At 40.1% G+C, this 23,041-nt stretch overlaps 1 protein-coding gene across 3 annotated transcripts in view; it reads left to right on the forward strand.

The window, feature by feature from the left end:
- The window catches only part of LOC119738408 (paired box protein Pax-6-like), a 109,735-nt gene that overhangs the window by 78,961 nt on the left and 7,733 nt on the right, over positions 1–23,041 (forward strand). For all 3 annotated transcript variants that reach the window (XM_038213400.1, XM_038213466.1, XM_038213333.1), the window contains one exon: positions 12,144–12,263. In XM_038213400.1, coding sequence (XP_038069328.1) covers positions 12,144–12,263 — 120 coding nt within the window. The remainder of the gene's footprint in view (positions 1–12,143; positions 12,264–23,041) is intronic.

Consider the following 23,041-nt stretch of genomic DNA (forward strand, 5'->3'; position numbering starts at 1 on the left):
TGAACTTTGGGGAGATTTACAAATCCTTAGAATCTATTGTGCTGCCATGGCAACGCGACGGGTGACGCTTTGTTTCGGGATTTCCTGCCAAAAAAACCTTCATCAATATTACAAAAAGGACAGCTTAAATGTATATTGATATTTTAATTTTTTTCTTCTGAGGACAAAGACCTAGCGATAGAGGTGCGAGAGCAGGCCAATACCGAATAAAAGAATAGTAGAAATACTGAAATCGTTGTCGTAATTGTATGCCCTTTCAACATTTCCAAAAGACGGGAAGGATTATTTGCGATGATTTCTGCGCTATAAAAGTTGACAGAAAATTTCAAATAAAAACGTGTTAATTCAATCACTTAATGAAACAACTTTGTGTCTGGAATTTGGACAGCCATATCCCAACATGTTTAGTGTTGACAGGTCTGGCCGTAATTCGTTAGGGCGCCCTCATTTTTAACGCGCCCATGGCGACGGTACGAGTCAATGAACGGGCAGTTTATCTAATGGCGCACAGAATGTAAATTCAGTGATATCAGATGTTTGGATATTATCCCAAACTTCTAAAGGTTTAAAAGAATCGGTGTCCCATAATGGGAGATCCTTAAAACTGAGGATTTTCTTTGGGGCGCAACGAAATTAGTGTTATTAACACCAACTAAATTCATTACGATTTCTCTTCTGTGTGAGCTTGATTGTTCTTTTTTTATATTTCAGCTACATCGCTATTTTATTCTCTGCGGAAAACGCCGTGTTTGCAAATGTTTGGACCGAACCTCTTAAACAGGAAACATCCGGGATTTAAAAATTAAAAAGCCACCGAAAAGGCCGAGCCTCTTACACAATAATCTGTGAAAGAGCCTGTCATGGCGGCTTTTCTTGCGGACGCACTCATCTTGCAGTAATACTTCCCTTCGAATGCAAGCGCCGCCGGTTTCCGATTGGCAACAATCACGGATTGTGCCATCGCCGACGCTCCGGACAAAAACACTGTTACAAGGTTCTCGGAAAGAGGCTCTCTTTAAGGACTTATAATCCGACAGATACGACTAAACACTTAGCAGGCCAAGACTAAATATCAGACCCCAAGATCAAAAGAATACACCACAAAAGCTGCAATTACCAGCGCGGCACTCGGAGTGTTGGAACATGGAAGAGAAACCGTAAAAAGTGGTATTGATTTTTTTTTAAGATTCGCCATCCGCAAATTCTTTGCTCCTTCGTGAGCTGTCATTGTTTCGTGTACTTTTCATATTCTCCTGGTGTCGTCTCTTCAGTCGATTAATGGTCGTCTGATGGACTGTATTTTCAATATCCGGCCCAAAGTGCTCTGACCCCGTCTTGAATAGTTTAGACCGAACGGGCGCCTTATCGTTGGGAGATCGTAGATTAAAGACGCGGCCGGAACGTAAGCTGGCAAACGAAAATATTAATTATTTTCTGGGCAGGACGGGACGGGCGTCTGCAGCATCGGTTTTATTTCGTAATCGGCGCATCGGGCGTTTATTTAAAAATCTGCCTCTCAATGCACGATAGCTAAGCTTGTCAAACGGATAAACTACAGGGAGGTCGCAGGATGATGCATTCAGCGTGTGCAAAACCTGGCCACAACTCGCCGCCGGTGTCGCTGTTAAGGATTAACGAGGTTCGCGGGTTTTAACAGGAAATAGTTGAGGGCGCCTTCCATTAACATATGGCTCGACGTCTCCAACGTGGTTCTCTCAGCTTATTACCGGCATTGAAATGTAAACTAAGGTCTGAACCCCCCCCCCCCAAAAAAAAAAAACATACACACACACACCTACACAAACCAAGTTGACAAAAAAAGTAAAGAAATGTTGACAATTATTTTTTTTTCGTGCATTTGTAACGGAATCTAGTTACGAGAACTAAACCAAATTGTGCGTTCGTTTTTTCTGTTTCTTAAAATGTATACTATCCACAGAGCTGAAACCTCAACAGGTTAGTTGTTTATGTCAAACACTACTTAAGTGTTTGAGCAAGTTTGTTGCTTCAAACGAACAAAAAAAATTACACAAACAATCTAATGATCCTAGGCCTACACTTTAAAAAAAAAAATTAGCGAGATTTGACCATACTGAAACCAGTTAAATTTGACTAGCTATTCATGATCAGCTGGGTGCAACTGAAAAATCGGTAAATCTGACTAGATTTTTAATATTTTATATATTAATCGACTAGGAAATATACCTATGCAAATGTCTTAAATTGAGTCAAATTCAACTACTTTTTCCAGTCAATTTTCAATAACTAGGAAATCCGGTCAATATATTGACTAAGTTGTTTTTAGAGTGTACATCTGTAATATTGTATGGCGATTCAGTGTTTCGTTATACCGGCTGAGAAGTATTAAATAGGAGAAATAAAGTCACGTATAGCTCAATAATGTTAATTAACCCAGACAATAATTATCCAACTTTCAAATTTGTATTGAATTTACATCGCACGCACAACTATAGTGACTTTTCTGGCCCACAAAAAAAAATATGTTGAGAACTATTTTCAGTAGATTAAAAATTGCGTTGGCGTGTTTGAAATGTACCCATCTTGGAGACTTATCGCAACTGCATATTCTCTCTGTATATGAGCAAAGGCTAAAAGCCACTCCAGGTACAGGGCTAGAAGAGAAATAGAATAGAAGCGTAGGTACCGGGGAAAACCGAAAGCAGGAATTAACAATCCTTTCGAAACAGGACAGATCATTATGTTGGAGAGAAACAAGCAGATGAGAACAAGACTGCTCATCATTCTCTGCCACAGTTATGATTCATATTTTCTATTCCATTTCATGCACGATTGCTGCCAATAACCTGAAAACGTAATCAGCTCTGACTTCGTATGGATGAAAACAAATTTCCTAATGAAAACAGATTATGATCCTAGTAAATTTACATTTAAAATCCATCGGAAAGCGCCAGAAATGACGAAACAAAGTATAATCTGGACTAGCAGCTGACCCGTTAGACAATAGCGATCATAAGTCGACGCTCCCTCAGTAATGACTTTTAAACCAATGATGAATGGGGAGCGTTCATCGAAACGGAACCAGACTAAAGGAATATATTAATTAAATAAACTAGTTTCTATTGATGAGCCGCGAGAAAGGAAAAAGAAAAAAAAAATCGCCGTCGTATTCTGCACCTGTATTATGTTTCAAGGTTAATTGCTTTTAAGTGTCAAGTGGGTCAGGGTTATTCGCGAAGCGCGGTGTCGCCCGTGAAACAAACATTCATCATGCGAGTTAAGTTGTCATGATGAGCACAGTGTTGATAATGTAGAAAACCATCATCATGGAGTTAAGTTGTCAGTGATGGATCGCCGGTTAACTATTAGGCGTCTTACTCCAGTGAATTCGTTCACAACCTTTGAAGTTTTCTACATCGATTCTGCGGGACCAAATGAACAGCACAATAGCTTTTTTCTGAGGGAAAAAAAGATGATTTTTGGGGTTAACAGATCGTCCTTAGGGGGAATATACAACATTTGCTTTTGCCGTAATTTTCAGAAATGGATGGATTTTGGGGGCTACTATTTTATAGCAAATATTGTTACACTGAATTGTTTGAAGTTTTTGGTTCGAAGATGCTGGAAAATCCAAGAAAAACAATCTTGCTCTTGTAGTCTGGTTGCCTGACCCCACTTTTGATGAAACGGAGTAATTTATAGTCGTCAGGGAATTGCAAACAAAATGCGGACTAACTAAATATGATAAATTGAAAGCAGTATTTGAAAAAAAACACAGTTTTTCTCCAACGCCGATGTTTGCAAATGTTGTATATTCCCTTTAAATGAAAAACTGGGGAAAACAAGGAATTCTTAAATGAGCGTATGAATTATCAGAAAGGCTGCGCGTTAACCTTTAATATATCAACAACACCTTTAATATTTCAACAACTTGTAATTTTGTGTTTTATTCCAGGACTTATGTTTAAAAAAATGGCTTTCGTTTTAATGAAACTTAATAATACGATGAATCCTAAAATTATATTACAGTAATGTACCCCTTAAGACGAATAACCCCTAAGTGGATTTCGTACACAGCAAAGCATGTAGTTTGGGCGAAACATTTTTCCCTCTACAACGATAATGTATGTAAACATATTAGGCCGGCCATGGCTCAAGGACAGACTTGAGCACCGCGCCTCGCTCGTGCCTCAACCCGGCTTCGCGCGCCGTTCCACGGCCCGGTACCGACCCCGGTCCACGCTGCCGCGTCTTTGTTCAGCTGTGAATCGAGCGTGACTTTGCCACCTGGAAACAAAACTGCGCTGTCGCCTTGAAATTTGTTTATGACCACAGTCGTATCAATTCCAAAGTTATAACTGCGGCTTGGAAAGGTCAATTTAACCCGTAATTGGACAATTTAAACGCAAACAATGGACACTTTCGCCCAATATAAAAATGTATTCTCATTTTAGCCAACTATGCATAAGCCAATGACCGACGTTTTACTGTATAGACTCAGTTCATTTATTGACTTATTATCTGTATCATTGACTGATTTGTTGGCCTTTTACAAATCTTTCCACGGAATAAATGGAAAAGACATTTCAAATAATTTTGATGCCGCCTATATCGCCACTAAAGATAAAGGAAGACCAAACTCGATACTGCAGTATCAAAAATTACCAGTATACTGGTAATTTTTCTCACACGAATACCCGGAGCAGGACTCTTACGATTTGTCAAACATGTGGCGTTGTTTTCTTTTAAGTTTTCATTTCATCAATGGGAGAAAAAAAATGAAATCGAACCCTCGATCCTCTAGGATTGCGGGCCTTGCCGAAACACACGGTTACAAAAATTGGCAAATTTCTGACAATACAAAAATGTCAAGTTGGAATTTCTAGAGGTAACTTCACCTCGATTTAGTCTCTCAAAAACCAGCTCTACTCTTTCCCCACCTCTGACCTCAAAATGCAATCATGGTCACCCATTTAAATGGACAATTCATCCGTGCACTGTCACTGTGCTAACCCACAGCCATTCCAAACACCGCAACCATTGCGCCGCTCTCAATTCTACCGTATACCCTGTTCTTTGCTCCAACCTAAGCCTCCGCTGTACCCCAAGTGCTAATGAGTTCATTAGGAGCAGTACACTGTAAACAAATGGCGCAGCCATGTGCACTCAATTCGCACCGGGGTTCGTAATCCGGAGGCGACCACGAGTGAAGAACGTGATTATGGCGCTGCGCGCGCTCCCATAATGCCACGGGAAACTTTGTTCGAACGCAGTGACGCGCGCGCGCAGGAGAGAAAAGAAAAGAGACCATTTTCGTCTGACCGTCGGTCGGTACGTGTCACAACGCTGTGAAATTAAACAACAAAAAAACTTATAGACCTTGTGTGTGTCGTGATCTGTTTCTGTGAATGAACAGCGATTACATTATTTGCATTGTAATCGAGCCCGTGACTAGTTGGGGATGGATCGCGCACCCCGGAAGTGTACGTGCTTGTCGTTAAAATTGAGGCATTTTGACCATTGCAAGGTTGATAATGACACAGTGCGTGAATGACGACCAGAAATCGTCACTTATCATCTGCGTGCCATTGCCACCCGTGGCATAATTTCCCCGACCGGTACAACTTGAATGAACAACCCAGTGGCAGTTACGGTCCCAATTTGAATTGTTGGTTCATTATCACATACATCTTAGTCACGTTACAGCCATTTTTAGTCTGGTTCCCTGGAGGAACGTTTGAACACTTGTTATGCGTTCTCGTCGCCAGCCTACATTTCTATCGTCAACCTTCCTACCGTCTATATCTATTATTAAATGACGGGCAATAAAAAAAGACCAACGGTGGTACATTTTGTTGGTACTACGGTTTCGTTATCGAAGTCGTTCTTAGCTTTCCGGGGCAGAAGCAAAAAGATACGGATGGTTATCAGGCTCAGCCACCACTCTTCAAAAAAAAGAGAAAAAAAGTGGAGACATACAAATTTTTCACTAGGTAGAACATGTCCAACATGCTCATCCGTAGAAATGCGTGTTGCATCTTTTTATACAATGTAGTAAAAGACTTCGATATAAATAAGCCGCTTGTTTCTAGTCAAACTGATATTTGGTGGACATATACATTAATTTATAAATATTGTTGTTTATACTTCAATAAACTGCACCAGCAAGCGGGCAGTCTCCTGATGACGAACAGAGTATACTGTTCGAATCGTCGAGTTAAACCAATTGGTTTTCTCTCAGAACCACACAACTCAAAAGAGATATTAATTCACATGGTGTTACTGCAAACCTTCCATTCGTTATTTGCACTTCAGATCTTGCTTCAGGAACTCTAATGCCTGCTTAGGCCTATGTTGCAAAATAAGCAGGATCCTACACTGTATAATATCAATTAAATCACAAGTGCGTAAAAATTAAACCAATCCCCAGAAATATTGCTGTTTTAAGCCTTCGGAATCAAGTAGGATGTTGCTTTATAATCCTCAAACCATGCTGTCTTCATTTGGTGCGGTTCGCGTGCAAGGTGTAACATTTGGGCGGGAAAATCTTTCCAAAACCAGAGCAATGGGGTCATCAGCGCGCGACGGCGATAGGTCAGCCCGGCGATGCGCGCTCAAAGCCCCACGGCTTCTCTCGCTATACACGCTGGCAGGCTTTAAAAGCCAGGATAAAACTCGGTGTATACACGTACGGGAAAGCTTCAAGACCAACAAGGGAGCATTATAGGAAGGTGTTACCTGCGATCCTTAATCATCGTCTACGGAACTGATTAGGAAGGTGTTTTTTTATTACATCGTGTTGTACCGCCTGGGGTGGTTTGAACCCCGAGGCGGCCACGCAGCGGTCAGGTACAAAGGAACTCCCGACCCTGGCCCTCTCGTCCCTTCATCGACAATCATGGTTATTATTGCGTGCAAGACGGGCAATCTAAGCAGATACGGGGGGAGCGGTAAAATCCCCCTCCGGATACAAAAGAACCTCATGGAGACATATCTGATATAAGCAACCGTCCCCCGAGGGGAGGGATGCTTCAAGGCGGAATATAGTCTCACCCGATCAATAGTTGCTTTGCTGCGCGCGTTCTCAAGGTCATGTCACCGCCTCCCTTCCCCCCGGCTGCCAGGCCGGGGGAGGACTGGGCGGTCCGTCTGAAGATGCCGCGCTAGTTTCTTGAAAACATCTCCCCTACTCCGTCTCCTCTCTCTCTGTATCCTCTCCCTTTTTTTCCCCTGCCCAAGAAAGATTGGCTGCCGGACAGGATGCGGCGGAAGTTTATAGGAAGACCGCACCAGTGTCTGCTAATCCATTTACGGCCTTGTTTTATTAGATAGAGTCCTTCATTTCAGATCATATACGTGACCTTCAAGGAATGGATGTGGTGGCAGGGAAACGGCAAAGCTGCTTAGGCTAATAATTCCCCTGTGTATGCAAAAAAAAAAAAAAAAAAAATGACGAACGAAGTACAGTGAACGTGAAGCACGCAATGTTTCGATTAGCGTGTCGGATTTTGAAGCCGTGTCCATTACCGGACATCGTATTCAAAACAGACCAATGCACCAGGTGGCCTTTGAAATTTGACATTATACCAACGGGCAACGGACGAGCAACCGAAATATTTAAGCATGTTTTGCACGTTATTTTGCCCACATTCAGTTGTTTATATCACCACTTTTACACCGATCACAATGTCACGAGATACACAGTGCAGTGCAAAAGAGAACAGTGTGCTGAAAGTATCATGTGACCAAAACATCCAATATGCAAACAAATGTCACATGGTCTACAGGTTACAACTATTGCCCTCTTTTCGTCAATTAAACACCCCACCCTCTCCAAAAAAATCCTTCCTTTTTGGTTGTTTTCGGCTGTGATTAAAGACGGGGTTCAAACATTTAGCTTTCACGACCACGGTGCATTTTCACGCCCTGCGATCAATCCGGCCATCACCAAATTCGCTGCGACGTCTGCGCATGCCCCGCGGCAATAGCGCCCCCAACGCCGGCCGCGTGGCGGGAATCAGCCGATCCTGTTGAGATGTAATCTTCGTGTTGTGATTGTCGCTGTGTTTGTCCTATCGGCCCTGTGCGGTATATTATAAAGCCGGCAGAACAAAATCCAAAATTTTGGCAGGCTCGTCGGAGCGTTAAGCCGCTCACGAAATCACAACACTCGCTTCGCACAAAAGGCTCGGCGAGTCGCCGAGGCAGGATTAACATGAAAACTCGCCACGATTGACCCACTAAAACTTGACCTCGTAGCTATGTGTGACGCAATGCTTTCATCTTTCAAAAACAAACAAACAAAAACCAAAAAAAAGATTTATGAAGCTAACGCACATTTGAAATAAACCATGAAATTCGCATTTTCGGGTGAGATTTAATTATGTCGATGTTTTCACTGTCATTAGCGTTAGGATTAGGGCTAGGATTTGTTCCAAACCACTGTCATTTGGCACACACAAAAAGAGAAATAGTTATGAAAGCAAACTTTAAGGCATATAGGGTCATTTGCTTTTCATGCATTTTGTTCGTTTCCAATAATAACGCCACTCAAAATCCAAAGAAGAATGTTCAAAACCTAAACCTGCAGAAGTTTCAGCTCATCTCAATGTATATTACTCTTTTGAGAAAAACAGGTGAAAAGTCAACTATGCACAACCTTTTGATCACGAAACGCGATTTCGTCCATTGCACTTTATGTCCCAAAACAGTCAATTGACTGATCATTGGAAATCACCTGTAATTCTTGATTTCTTTCAAATGACAGCAAGCCAGACGGAATTATTTCATGGGGTATTTAGTACCACTATACGATCTTGAATCCAAGTATAAGGTTTCATTCGAAAGGTTACTTTTGGGGAAAATGCAAATGATACCTTGAATATTCTTCGTCACGCTAGGCAGGGCGCTATATTTCAAGCTGGCTTGAACGTTGGAAATTCGGAAAAGTTAGCGCTGCAACTTACAAGAACGATGGCCTCTATAATTCTCCCTTTTATGATAAAATGCTCTTACTATGTTTTGGAATCGATCTTGCTCACCCAAACAAGGACAACGTTCATAACAGCCGTGAAAAAGTGCATCCAACTTTCAAAATCGATTGTACAAAAAGCCGAGTGTCCAATTAAGTGCACTGGTTTCAACTTGAAATGTTCGTTTCTTTAAAGTGACGAAATCCTTCACTTGCAAAGTGACAGGGATACATTTTTATTTTCAGAAACAAAAATGATTGTGCGGGGAATTATTGTCGACGTGGCGTGACTTGCAACGTTGCAAGTGAGTGCGTTTACCGGTAAACGACCCGAAGTCCAGATTGCATCAGAGTCCAAAACTTGTCACTTGAAGTTCGGAGGAGCACACCGAGGGGAAATTCTCACACTTTCAAACCGAGCAGGCAGTCCACACATAAAAATAAAGAAAGTACAACTAAACCAGATTTTTCCTGCTCACCGGTGGAGAAAAAAAAACGGCACCGTGTTTACTTGGCCATCGATCATCGACAGCAACCGGCGCACAAAAGCTCGGATTCAGTTCGAAAATAGTCCATTCTGCGCAAGGTGGTTACCCTCCCTTTTGTCCGGCCTTCACCGATATCCCAGAGTAGGTATTTTTTTTTCGGCAACCAATTTTACACTTAGGGCCCCCTCTATTAAAGCGACTTTGTCCCCGCCAAATGAAAAATATCCGGGCTTTGTTGGCGTGGGCCCACAATGGGTTGTTGACTGGTTCAAATTGTTTTCGTCATCTTTGAACCGTGACGTTGCATGGGATGGGGATAATACCGGGCCCGTCTGTGCCGACAATCGGCCCGGGTGATTGCACTATGGTTGTCCGGTGGGGGTGTCGTTTGGTTCCCTCGGTGTCATTCAACCCTCTACCTCGGACGACTGAACCCCCCCCCCCCCTAAAAGAAATAGGGGTTATAGGTTGCAGGTTCGATTACCCCTTGACAAAGTGCGAAGTCACGGTGATCAATAAAAGCTATCAATAATCAATCATTGAGTCTGACAGTAAGTAAGTGTTGGTTTGATTCCCAGATATAAATGAAGCAACATAATCATGAAACTTGATGTGGTACTTGTCAATCAAAACAAACAAACAAACACCCCAAAAACAAATAAACAAACACCCCAACAAACAACAAACAACCAAAACAATACACAACATAAACAGGCAACCAATTAAAAAAAAAAATCTCTTCAGCGCCAAACCCCTCCTCTTTAAAAAATTAATCACAAGTTAACAGCCGTCACCAATTCGAGATCCATTGTTGGTACCGCAACCCTAATTTTGTTACTTTTTGAATAAGTATGAGGAGAAATAGTCTGTTTTGGGCACAGAAATCATTTACAACCATTCAGACCCATGCAAATCAAGAATAAGGGGGAAATGTATGGGTTTGTGTTGTGCTTTCGTCACTTGATGAGCGGTCGTGTTTAAATTAGTTCTTGTATCTTTCCTGTCATAAAATGTTTTACCAAAGAATAAAACATTTGGACACCTGTGCATGTATATTATACACTGCAAAAATTGCAGTGTTAAATTTACACCATTGGTATCTATATAGGACCATTTGGTGTTAAATTTGACTGGTGTTGTCCTATATAGATACTGAATGGTGTTAAATTAACACTACAGTTTTTGCAGTGTAGATGCTCATTACTTTGCTCTGTTGAGATGTCTTTAACAAACCCAGATTGGTTATTAACAACTGTGGATTTTTTTCCATATACAAAATAGTTTCATTTTGATAAAACTTCGCAGAGGAATGTGCTATAGTATGCACTCTGTGCGACCTATATTGAACCTTAAACAGAGACCAAAAATCCAATCACTCACGACAGACTTTACAGAAAAAAGTGTTTTTCCGCAAATTCTTATATTTTTTTTTTTCCAACGGAACGGTGTAGGTTGATCAAGGGGCACCAGAGGTCCCATCCAATCAAAAGGGAACAAAAGCTCTCCGCGACTTACGAAGCAACGTGTTTTGTTCCCTATCACGCCCGCAGAAAATGCACTTTTTGACGGCCAATCAAGCCCAGCGCCCGCTCCCCCTCGCCAATGCTTGTCTCCGTCATGTTCGTCAAACAAGCCAATATAACAATCCGGGGAAATTAGTTACAACACCGCTTCCGCGAGTACGAACAAATAATGACACCAGAATTATAATCCCCAAAAGCTATTGTCACGGCGGCTGACTTTGTATTTTTTGTATTATTATTTCCCCCCCCCCTTTTTTCAAATCCCGCTTCCCATAGCTTATTCAGTAACAGAAGGCACTTTCGTAACCACGGACCGTTAGTTGAATCTGGACGTGTTTACGAGCTGCGCCACAAAATGAAAAGATGCTGTCACCATACCAAAGCTACTTTTTGTCACAAGTCATTCCCTGAATGGAAGGCAATTTCACCAGCCGTTTGGCAGGTATTCGTCAAGGGCTGTGACCCCACTGAAAAGTGCCCTAAGCGTCACCGCTGCAGACGAGCGCATTGCTCGAACCATAGCTAGAACCACGCGCCAGCACTGCACTAAACTTTACCTGGTCCCTCCGTGTATCACCGTACCGCACATACCGGCTTTTTTGGCTATAAATTGTGCTTTCATTGACCGTGTTTCCAGCGTGCGATACCGGGGCTTGTGTTTTTCCAAACCATGGCCTCGCAGTTCCAGTTCAGTTCAACCCGCTTTGACACAAACCCCACCGCTGCAGGGAACTTCTCTTTCACGAACTCCACCCAACTGGCGCAAGATCGCTCCTGTAGATAAGACCGCGTGCTTTTTTTTTCTGTGCCACTTTTTTATATTTATAATACCGGCTTTATTTTATTTCCCCCTCTGTAATACCTTCGGCTACGCAGATCGAAGCAGCTGCATGCATTCTTGTTGTCACAAACGCAAAAACAGGAAGCCGGGAAAAATTGAGTCCATATTTGCTGTTTTAGCCGAAACACCGCAGCAGTACGGTCTCGGTCTGATAACGTGAAATCTATACGGTCTTAAACTCCCGCCTTTTTTGAACTTATCGTCTGCTTCTGGTCAAAGTGTTGAACCGGTAGTCTGCGCAACTTTTGCGTCGGTCGCCCCTGAACGTGGATAAAAGACAATCCAAGTGTTAATTAGTATGCTTCAACACACCGACATGGAGTTTTTGTGCGTTTATCCAGGTGACGTGGACCTGAAAGACGACGACAGTGAGGAGGCACAGGCTAGACTGAGACTCAAGCGGAAACTCCAAAGAAACAGAACTTCCTTCACGGCCCAACAAATTGAGGAACTTGAAAAAGGTAGGTTTGTACACCTTCTTTCCCCTTCAAAAACTCTATTCCTTAACCCCCCAAATGAACCTTTTAAAAATGTATCTCATTATTCATGTCATACACAAAATTTGTAACATCAGATGGTTTTGTTTTGACTGCATGTTAATCTTAATGACTTTATAATTCAGCTACTTTAAAAACAAAATAAAAGTAACCATTAAAACTCTATTTACTTAATATTCTCCTTACTTGGTACATTATTTGCAGACTATCTGCAGTCCATGAGAAATACAATCATTGATTTTATTTTCAGTTGTTAATGTCTCTGCCTAATCTCATGAAACACATTCGTTAGTTTAATTCTCTAATTTTAATTCATCATGTAAAATTAGGTATGGTGTTAAAAAAAAGGCCGTTACTTGCTGGATGGATAATTGCATTTTGTTTTAATTCAAAATGCAATCGCATGATCAATTTTTGTCAACATTTTACCCAATAACATTCCATATTGATCATTGTTCACTAATCAAAGAAAAACAAGCATTTTGCAATTCTCACTGAAAAGCAGTTTCGTCACTGGATTGCCTCGTATTCTACTACTGTCCATAATTGAAAAGAAATCACTGTTATTATCATTTTAAAAAGCAGAGAATTCGAAATGCATAGATGGTATTTGAGAGTGTCGTTCCAGTTTCACAACCTTTTAAAACCAAGAGGTAAACTGCTGCGAATTAAACAAATGAAAAAGCACAAGTTTATGAGCACTTTATTACGGAACCAACTTTGTCTGAAAGTGTCCGAGTCTGAAAGTTTCCGTGGCAGCATGTCACCGTGAATTCGGAACCAGTGGACCGGGGCTAAGAGGTGCGTTTCCCGGCCCGGTCAACCAGACAAACCCGCTTCGCCGAAAAGTCACTCGTGGTAGTTAGAAAATTAGTTAGAATAGTTTTGTGTGTGTTTTGTTAAAAGATAGGGCTGTTTTTAAATATTTAGATCTGCATTTGTTTCAGGCGAAAAGATCAAATTGTGCAATCTAAAATTACGAATTTAATTCGCTGATCACCCGTGGGAGAGCAAAATCATGGCCAAACTTTTTTTTGGAGGGAAACAAATTTCAACCAGCTATAAATTTTATGGCAACCAAGTTTGTCCACTTCGTAGATTGGCTATTTTTTTTTGCATTTCGATGAGACTACAGAAGCCTCGTAGACTGATACGTTGTGTTTTTTTCCATTCGTCTTTAATCCTATTATGTCTGTTTACTCCCCACTGCAAAAATTGTATCTAGCAATTAAACCCCATCTAAACACTTTCTTGCTATCAGTTTGTAAACATGTTTAAATACTAAACATGCTTAGAACTTAAGAGTATTGATGGATAGCGTTTAGCAAGTGAACATTGATGTTTAGGAATAGGACACGTGATGTTTAGATTCGAAACAAAATGAGAGGAAGATGTGTTATTGACAAACAGTTTTAGAGTGCCCGCCAAACTTAACACCTTGCTATGAAGGTATTGTCGATATCTTTTAGACGTAAATGAATTGAGTTGCTCACTCAAAATTCAAAGTTGGAGGGGAAACTTTACAACGTGACAACGATGTTCGAATTAAAAAGCCATCTTCTCTTTTTGATTAAAAAATGTTTCGCCTCAAAATTTCGCCTTTTTTTTTTACCAGGAAGGAATGATCCTGCACTGTATACGATTCTTACGGGCAACGAAATACGTATCTGTTCACTATGATGTATCCGTCCACTATGATGTATCCGTCCAACTGAAATTAATTAATTTAATGGGGGAAAAATACTGTTAAGGAAAACACAATAAGGCAACAGGCGACATGCATTTGGTTCTGTTAAGAATGATTATCATTGTCATTATATCGATGATATAAGAGCCAAACGTGCTGTTATTTTGCCGACGGTCATAAAATTACCTCTTGGAAAAAAAATACAGTACCGCCCGTATTTAACTACCCGCTAACTCAATAAGAGACAATGTGCGAGTGGAATTTCGTTAACTCGCTCCAACGCACGCACACAAGGAGAAATGCCGAGAAAGCACGCGGATTCAATTTGCGAAGATGGCGGGTGCGGTGCTTAGATATGACCAATTGTGTTTCCTGAAGGCCATAGACCAGAAAATGAAGATACACTGTTTCAGAATTAACAAAATATTACAACCGGGGCATATTGAATGTTACAATTTGCGAAATAGAATTTAAAGTTAGTCATTAAGTTCCGGTTCGAATTTTCTTTAATTTGATATTATTTTCATCTTGTTTTATATTTTGGAGGTGCATTTTTTTTGGGGGGGGGTAAATTGCGAAACTTGCGATTCGATTAAAGCAGTGAACAAAAGTGCGGGACAAAAATGTTTGTTTTTTTTCATCTTCGGCATTGTTGCATCCTTCAGAGGAATTATTAACTAAAGGTGTTAACGTCTGAACTTGGACGACATCTTTAAAGATGTGGGTCTTATTTTTCCCTTTCCGTGCGATTGCATGGTTACATTTTACTAATTTACTTCGGTGTGTGTTTTGATCGGGTGCATACCTATATGTTCTCCAATACCTATGTTCCCAGCCCTAAGCCTAACCCTAACCCTAAGAATTTTGGGGAACATAGGTATTGGGGAACATAAGTATTTGGGAGAATCGGGTAGACCCCGTTTTGATCTAGGTCAAAATAATGCTCGTAAGCCAGCATGGTGAATGGCAAATGGAAGAAAATGTCTGACTGGAATAAATGACCGCAACCATGAAGTCTGCCTTGTACAAAAGCAGTGCGGTAATAGGCTTTAGTTTTGCGAATGCAAAATAATAGCGCATTGGAATCGTGTGTACACTCAAAAGACCGCCATTCATTTCCCGTATGTGGATAATCTGACCCAAATAAATTTCAAAACATCATTGTTTGCCGAATGTCACAATACACCGCTTTGAGCCAAAACACAAAAACATAACGACTGCAGTCTATCACATGTGCCCATTAACAATGATCACTTTTTCAATCATCCGCTTCACAATATTCTCTAAGCACAAATTAATTTGCCCTTGCCGTAGCGACATTTATCATAACCAAAAAAAAATCGTTATTGTAATGTTTTCCACCGAGAATAGTATGTGCATGTTCCTCCTATGAGCCTGTGTGTTATATTAAATTTAGCACATTTCTAGATACATATTTGGACGTGTGTGAATTGTGCCGTTGTATTATCTACGATGGTAGTGAGATATTGTTTGAATTAAAACGTGATATAGATTATGAAAATCATTTGAGCAAAATGTGTACACTAAATACCACTATTCTGTATCAAAACACTTGAATGAATAATGGTGTTTCAAACATATAGCCCTTTTTGTAACCACTTCTCGAATGTTTAGTCAAAGACATTTTTGTACGGTTTGAATAAGGGAATAAATGTGTGCTTGGCAGGTTTTAAACACTCTGTTTAAGACTGGTTGGTGTCTGGATGCATGCAGACTCCAACTGGTCTCGTCCAACTGAGCTTTTCTTTTTCTGAGACAGATAACAAAGAGATCAAAGAGTGAAGTGCGTACCTACCCTGTCTTTCGACTTGTATCCCATATTCATGGTATTAAATTTAGTATTGCTGCCATAGGGCGACAGATGTCTCAAGTGTCGTCTGGATTAGGGCGACATGCTGCATTGGGGCGACATTTTCATTTGGTGTCGCCCTATTGTTGAAACAACCCTTATGACAATGAATTTTACTGTTGCGACCCATCCAGATAGTTTCCTCCTCGTCCAATTAACCTAAATACCGAATTTCGTGCAAAAAGGATTAGGTAAACTTGGGTTAGGCGACAGTTTAGGTTTGTGCACAGGTCTATGGGAAAGTCGCCCTATTATAGCATGTATGAGAATTGTTATTATTTTTACAAGTTGTACTTGAAAGTACTATTTTTTTGAATTGTGTAACATTTATTTCAATCTTGCAGTTCTTTACAATATGTACAAACATGTATACATAATATTTGATATGTACTCAGTGATTAATAATAAAGTAGCGAATTAAATGACAACATTTAGGTATAAGGTTAAGCAACACGCCTTTGTGCCCTTAAATATGGTCAGACAAAGTTACTTACGACCAAGGTACCGTAACATAGAAATAGGACAAACAAATACATATACAACGTGAGACAGACAGGACAATTGTGCGATAAGGTCTAATGATTAGTTTTTAAAAACTACACCTTAATTTATGAATATGAGTCGAGGAAGCGAGTTTTTAAATTGTTCACAAAGACAAACAGTGAGGGTAAGATTTATCTAAACTATTTCATCTAATCTCTAAGTACATCAGGTATTATATACATGAATGTTAGATGTTAAGGTGAAACAAGAATTGAAACGTGGGGAGTAGATTATGCATAAGTTTATACATGAATTTTCCAAGATTAAGGTGGTATAAGTCATTACATTGTAGAACATTTAATTTAGCAAATAATGGAGCAGAATGATCACCTTCTCGTTGTATACCTTAACACGTCAAAGACATTCAAAAATATAAACGTGGTAGATTCACGTGAAAAAAGTGAGTAAAATGAAGTATTTATAAATGTGCTTAAAGTCTATTTTGTTTACATATATTACCGAAGCTACATGATTGTCACACATCTGTAGTATACGGTTAACACACTTCCGTAGTGCTATCTCGTAGTATACCTAAAACGTCAAAAATATAGACATGGTAGATTTATGTGAAAAAGTTAGTTCAATGGAGTATTTAAAAATGTGCTTAAACTCTATTTTTTTGTACAGATAGACGCCACAGCTACACGAATAACATACTTCTGCTCATATCATTTCCCTGCTCGTATAATTGTCCTGCCCGGGGGTCTAGCAGCAATCACTGGGAACGCCGCCCCGTATGAGTAATGACGTCGATAATATAACTGAATTCACTGTAATTTTGTATTACAATGCCAGAACAAAATACTCAAATCGCAAATTGACTGGCGTTCTTCACACATTTCTTGTCCGTTTATTGCGTCCATTCTTGTATCTGTGGGTTCATTGCCGGTCGATGCACGGGTACTCACACTTTGATATGTGTCGCGGTTTTTTTTTCTTTCTTTTTTTCCAAAACACTCATTTTTTTGTCCAAGGTTTTATTATGGATTAGAAGCCACTGAAACAGGCAATCTAAAAGATATTCCATCGATTGTTGAGGGTCATTTTGCCATTATATTGTTAGCCCCCAATTACCTTCGCGTCTTTTTAAGGCGCAGAGTGGAGGCTCAATGCGTCAATGCCAGTGGGATGAAAAGATTTCCCACCGTAAGGAGAAAAACATGACGCCATTTTTAGTGCGTTCTGTCGACGACTGTTCTATGTATCACTAGCACTCTAGAGTCCTACTCATAACTCGTTAATAATAATAGGTTGTCGTTAAAATCAGCCGTAGATACGTGTAACAAAATTGTGCACTTATTGCTAATTGAATACTCCGTCTGGGCAGAAAGCGTGCAGGCAGTTCATAGCATTTAAAGCGTTACCAGAATAATTTTGTTTATTTGGTCCATCGTCTGGTATCCATCGCTACACTAACTCATTAACACTTAAGTTGGGATTAGGAGCCAGAGATGACATCAACGAAGATAAGAAGCGACAAGTGGCCTTTTTTTTTTAAATACGGGCTCTTAGTTCAAAAGTGAATACTTATACAATATTTTATTGTACATTTTTGTAATTCTCCAGCCAATTCTCGATTCTAGTTTCGGCATAGGCATATACGTATTCACGCTCACAATTTTGTAAACCAGGGCCCGAGAACTCCAATTTCTTTTACCGACAAATATAGATCTTCCAGGAATAAGCCTACACTTCAATGTTTAGTCACTTTAAAATCTGTTTTGTTGTAAACTAAAGTTGAATTCCCCAGTTAGCCTACATTAAAGGGATATGACATCCTGGAATGCGCCCACTTGGGCTACAAAACGTGTTTTAAACAAAATTATGTTAATTGGAAAGAGCATTTAAAAGTACGATATTAACGTTCACACAACCATCCTTTAAAAACTAGGCGTTTTTGTGTTATTCTTTCGAGAAAGAAGTTCGGGGTCAACATTCTGTCTCTCAAAATCGAGCTGCTGGGATGAGTCGTGAATACTGCCCTATGTGTTCCTTAAGTGCATCGCATTCTGTGGATGTGCGAAAAGCCAAATGTGTTTTGGTGCTGTTTGTTTTATGTGTGACACACACAACGTGTACCGTACGTACATTGAATTGACACGGCTGAAAATACGTATGCGTATGCCACAAACTGTTCCTGCGTCCGATGTAAGCAACTGCCTTTTCATGGGTGAGATAAGACATTAGGTATATTTCCTTTCAACCAGACCTTTGGAACAGGATAAGTAAACAATCAATACATACAGTATTCGGAGATTTCAGACCGTGTACCCTTTAAAGTCACATCAGATTTCCGATCAGTGTGAAAAACAAACAAACGGACAAACAAAACAAAACAAAACCCAATACGATCTTCCTGAACACAACCCCATCAGCACCTCCCTCACTCCCAGTAAATCGTCTTTCCTGCAAAAACAAAATCCCTCCCGTCCTGCTTGAAACAAAAGCGAGAGACAAAACAAAAAAAAGAACACGAAAAAGAAGAAGCAAAAAGAAACTAGAGGTTTACCGCCTCGCATCGTCTCCATTAATTCGCCGTGACCTTGGCATTCTGCCAAACCAAGCGCGAAGACTGGAAATGAAGATGTGAATAGCCAATGGGTGTTGCTCGGGCGCGCGCGCGGCATCTCTGTGTGTGTATATATACATTTCCCCCCTTCTTTCTCCAGGTCCCTCTTGATCAGCGTGCAATTAGTTTTCCCGCCAGGAAAACGAGCTGCGGCCGTACGCTTGGCTTGACGGCTGATATATTGGATGAGTGCAATTACGACTGTGCATACAAACTTCACCCAGGAATGAGCTAGGTCGGGTTTAGCTCTGACCGCTTCACTTCAATATACTTTCTCATCCCTTATTCTTGTTTTCCTTTTTTTTCTCTCTCTCTCGAGAACTTGTCTCAAACCTCATTGCCATTCGTTGGGTTGGGATTTTCCCGTGCGGTATTTTTGTTGTTGAAGTTTTAGAATTTAGGATTCTGAACTTCTGTCTTTCTCCTCTTGAAGCAACTTCTTCCGATTGTTGCTTCCCACGTAGAAGATAATAGATTTGGATGCTTAGAGGCATATAGGATATTTTGTTTTTTTCTTACTTTTTGTTCAATAATAACACCACTCAAAATCTAACGAAAAATGTTCAAAACTAACCTGTTGAAGTTTCAGCTCCGCGGATATTACACTTTTCGAGAAAACAGTTGGAAAACCACGCATGCACAACCTTTTGATCACGAAACACGTTTCGTCAATATGGAACTCTTTATTTCCAACGATCTGTCAATTGACTAATCGTTGGAGATCACCTACATTTCTTGATATTGCTTTCTAAATGACCGCAAGCCAGACGGAATATGTTCCCGTGGTTTTTAGTTCCTGACCAGTGCGATCTTTAATCTCAATATTTAAATATTTTGATAATAAATTGCTAGGTTAATTTGGGATAATTGCAAACGATCCTATGCATTTAATACACGAATTCGGTACATAATTTGGTCCCCTCTTCTTGAAATGTCACGAAAACGGCATAGAATGACAGGGACACTGCATTTTAAGAACGGATATCGAGGAAAAATCACCGGACATCTTTTAGTGCTGCGCTTCCGCGAAAGCGCAGCCCAAAGGAAATCCCGCTTAAAACTGGCGCGAAGCAGACGATCTCGGGATCGCGGGTGGAATTTACCGCGGGCAGAACGGCTCCCGAAGTAAAGCAGCTCTCGAAATTGGTGACAGATAAAATACAATAAATAAATCGGATGGAGATAGGACATCAAGGTTGAAGCGGGAAGATTGTGGTCGATCCTTTGATCCCTGGCGAAATAAGGAAAGCGGGATTTTGGTGTAAATTGGCGGGGTGTTTTTACCGCCACATCGGCTGGATTGGGTTTATATTTTGATAAGCCGTACACATGTGGGTATCATGATATCCAATTGGTGTAGCGTCTTATAAGCAATAGTTGCGGCTGAAATCCATAGATTTGAACTCAAGTCAATTTTCAACTGGCGTCTTTCACAAATCCATTTTTGATGGAAAACTTTAATAATCGTTTGATTGCGAAATGTGACTTTTTTCTTTAAAGACTGAACAGCAGACATCGTTTAGCCCTAGCAGTGTTTTCTACATTTCACATGTTCAACACTTATTTTGTTTTTATATGGTCCTGTTGCTTTCATCGGGCAGGTATAAAAACAATAATCAAAACAAAGAGCCTTGGATGTGGGAGTGCTCCTGCAGTAGATTTAAGGTTGTGACTAGAGCAATATAAAAACAAGTCTTGGTTGATTTTGTCATAGCTTACCTTCTGTTCTGCCCGAGTCGTTGTATGCAATGGATAGTTTAAATGTTAACTGTTTGGGGTGAGGTCAGGGCGCACGTATACACTGCAAAAACTGTAGTGTTAATTTCTAGTGTTAATATTTCTTGTTCTGTTTTCTGGTGTGTTTTTTTTTTGGATTTTCGTCAATTTTTGTGTAAAGCGCTGTGGTACTTTCTATGACAGTTAGAGCGCTATATAAATGCTCAGTATTATTATTATTATTATTATTATTATTTAATTTAACACCATTCGGTATCTATATAGGACAACACCAGTAAAATTTAACACCAGATGGTCCTATATAGATACCAATGGTGTAAATTTAACACTACAGTTTTTGCAGTGTATTTCTAATTTCTTTCATGTGCAATTCCATCGCTTTGAGTTATTACTCCATTTTTATCTCGTCTGTTTGTCCTTCCTTTGAATATTATGGTCGGCTGGGATGGGGGTTGTCAGTTTTCAGGGCAATGAAGTCATTCTTGTGTTATTTATTAATCAATTGTTCTTCAGATTATTATTTTTTATTTTTTTTTACTTATTTGTGCTCGTATTGTCCAGGTCTTGTCTTTGTATCTTGATCTTGATGTGGTTTTTTTTAACTATATAATGTGAAGGCCCCAAATGATCAGCTGTTACCCTCAAATAAATAATATTAAGAAATGTAGTTTGGGTATTTTTATTGTTTTAAGTGCTGCTTTACGATAGCACGATAGCATTATATTAACAGTAAGATTCCATATTTTCCGACCAAAAACGTCTAACGTACTGGGTTTTTGTTGAGGTTTTCACTTTCCCATTGGAAAACTCGCCGACAGTTTATTTTGCCTTGAATATTCAATCAGTTTCAACTACGAAAAAAAAAACACGAACGATTAACCTGTTTTCAACTGTTACTGCTTCAGCCGTATTGACCCAATTTATTCCCAGAATTGAGTTTGTTAATGAATTGAGAAGTTCTGATACATTACCTTCCTTGTTTACTCTGATTGCGCCTGCGTGGGCCATGATTTAATGCACTGTTTTAGAGCCACAACGGCTCAGCGCTTTCCAATCCATTGTTGATAATCGGCTTGTTCGCGCTGGCAGTGCGGTGCTAGTCCAACCCGGACTTTTCCCTCATCAATTACCAGGCAGCGTGACTGGCGAGCGATACTCTACCGTCTGAAGAGCCTACCAGCCGGCCAGCGCGGCCCTGACTCCCCCGCTAAATCGCTTCAGTGATTCAGCGGTGTTTTTTTTTCTAAAAAGACGGAATGCCATGCATTGTTTAATGGAAACTTTTGTGTGCTTAATTGGACCGAAGCCACACACTTCATCGATAAGTACCCTTTTTTTAAGTGGGTCGAGTCCACGGCCAGCGCAAGAAATGACTAAAAAGCTAAACAATTGCATGTAACTGTCCGTAATTTAAACCATTAAATATTAATCGTTATGGATGTAAAACCGCTTTTGATGTCATTCGGAATTTCATACTAATGTCAATTGTATGCATAATAAAAAAAAAATTGCAACAGTTCGATTCTCAAACGCTGACTCAATCCGGCTAAAATGTTTGATACTTTTAAAACGTACAAGAAGCACATTTTGTCAAATGTAAAACGGAACTCGAAGATTATAAGCATTGTTCGTGGTGCTTGAGTGAGTGATGGAAATGGTTTGTTGTCTTTTCTTGTAGTTATTATTTTATTTGCTGTTTCGGTTATTTTTTATACACAAAATGAAAACCAAAAAATAAACACACACGACAAAAACCTATGCTGTTGGATAAACACTGCGCTTTTGCAGTTTATTTTGTTCTAAAATAACAGTCACCTTGATAATGGGGTTGTAAACAAGGAAAGAAACATACAAAAAGAAAAAAAAGGCATCTATTGACAATCGAATTGACGCTGGAAACACCGACTGGTGTCCAGAAACGCCATTGGACAATATCCTCCAAGGAAACTCGCAATGTTTTTGTTTAATCAAGTTCAATAACTGTCTCCCTAATTCAGACTTAAATATCTGAAGGTTGTGTTTTTGCAAATGATGAAGGCACTTTATTACTAGCGAACGCGGGACAAATTAGAGTTTGAGTGGTCGTCTACTCAAACTCATTTCATGTTTCTCTCTCGCCCGTCCGACTTCCGTTTGTCTTTTCACGACGCAGTCTGTAAACTGAGAATTAATGCATTCAACCTTCGTTGTTAAAAAAAAAAATCCTCAAAACTAAAAAAGAAAAAAAGGTCGTAGAGATTTGTTAAGCGACAACGGAGGAGGGTGTTCTCTTCTCAGCTAACTCTGCTGATTAGCGCTAAACACAACTTGATTGGTGTGTTATTGGTAACAAAAGC

This window comes from Patiria miniata, unplaced genomic scaffold (genome assembly GCF_015706575.1).
Source record: "Patiria miniata isolate m_02_andy unplaced genomic scaffold, ASM1570657v1 HiC_scaffold_1, whole genome shotgun sequence".
Taxonomy (NCBI): domain Eukaryota; kingdom Metazoa; phylum Echinodermata; class Asteroidea; order Valvatida; family Asterinidae; genus Patiria; species Patiria miniata.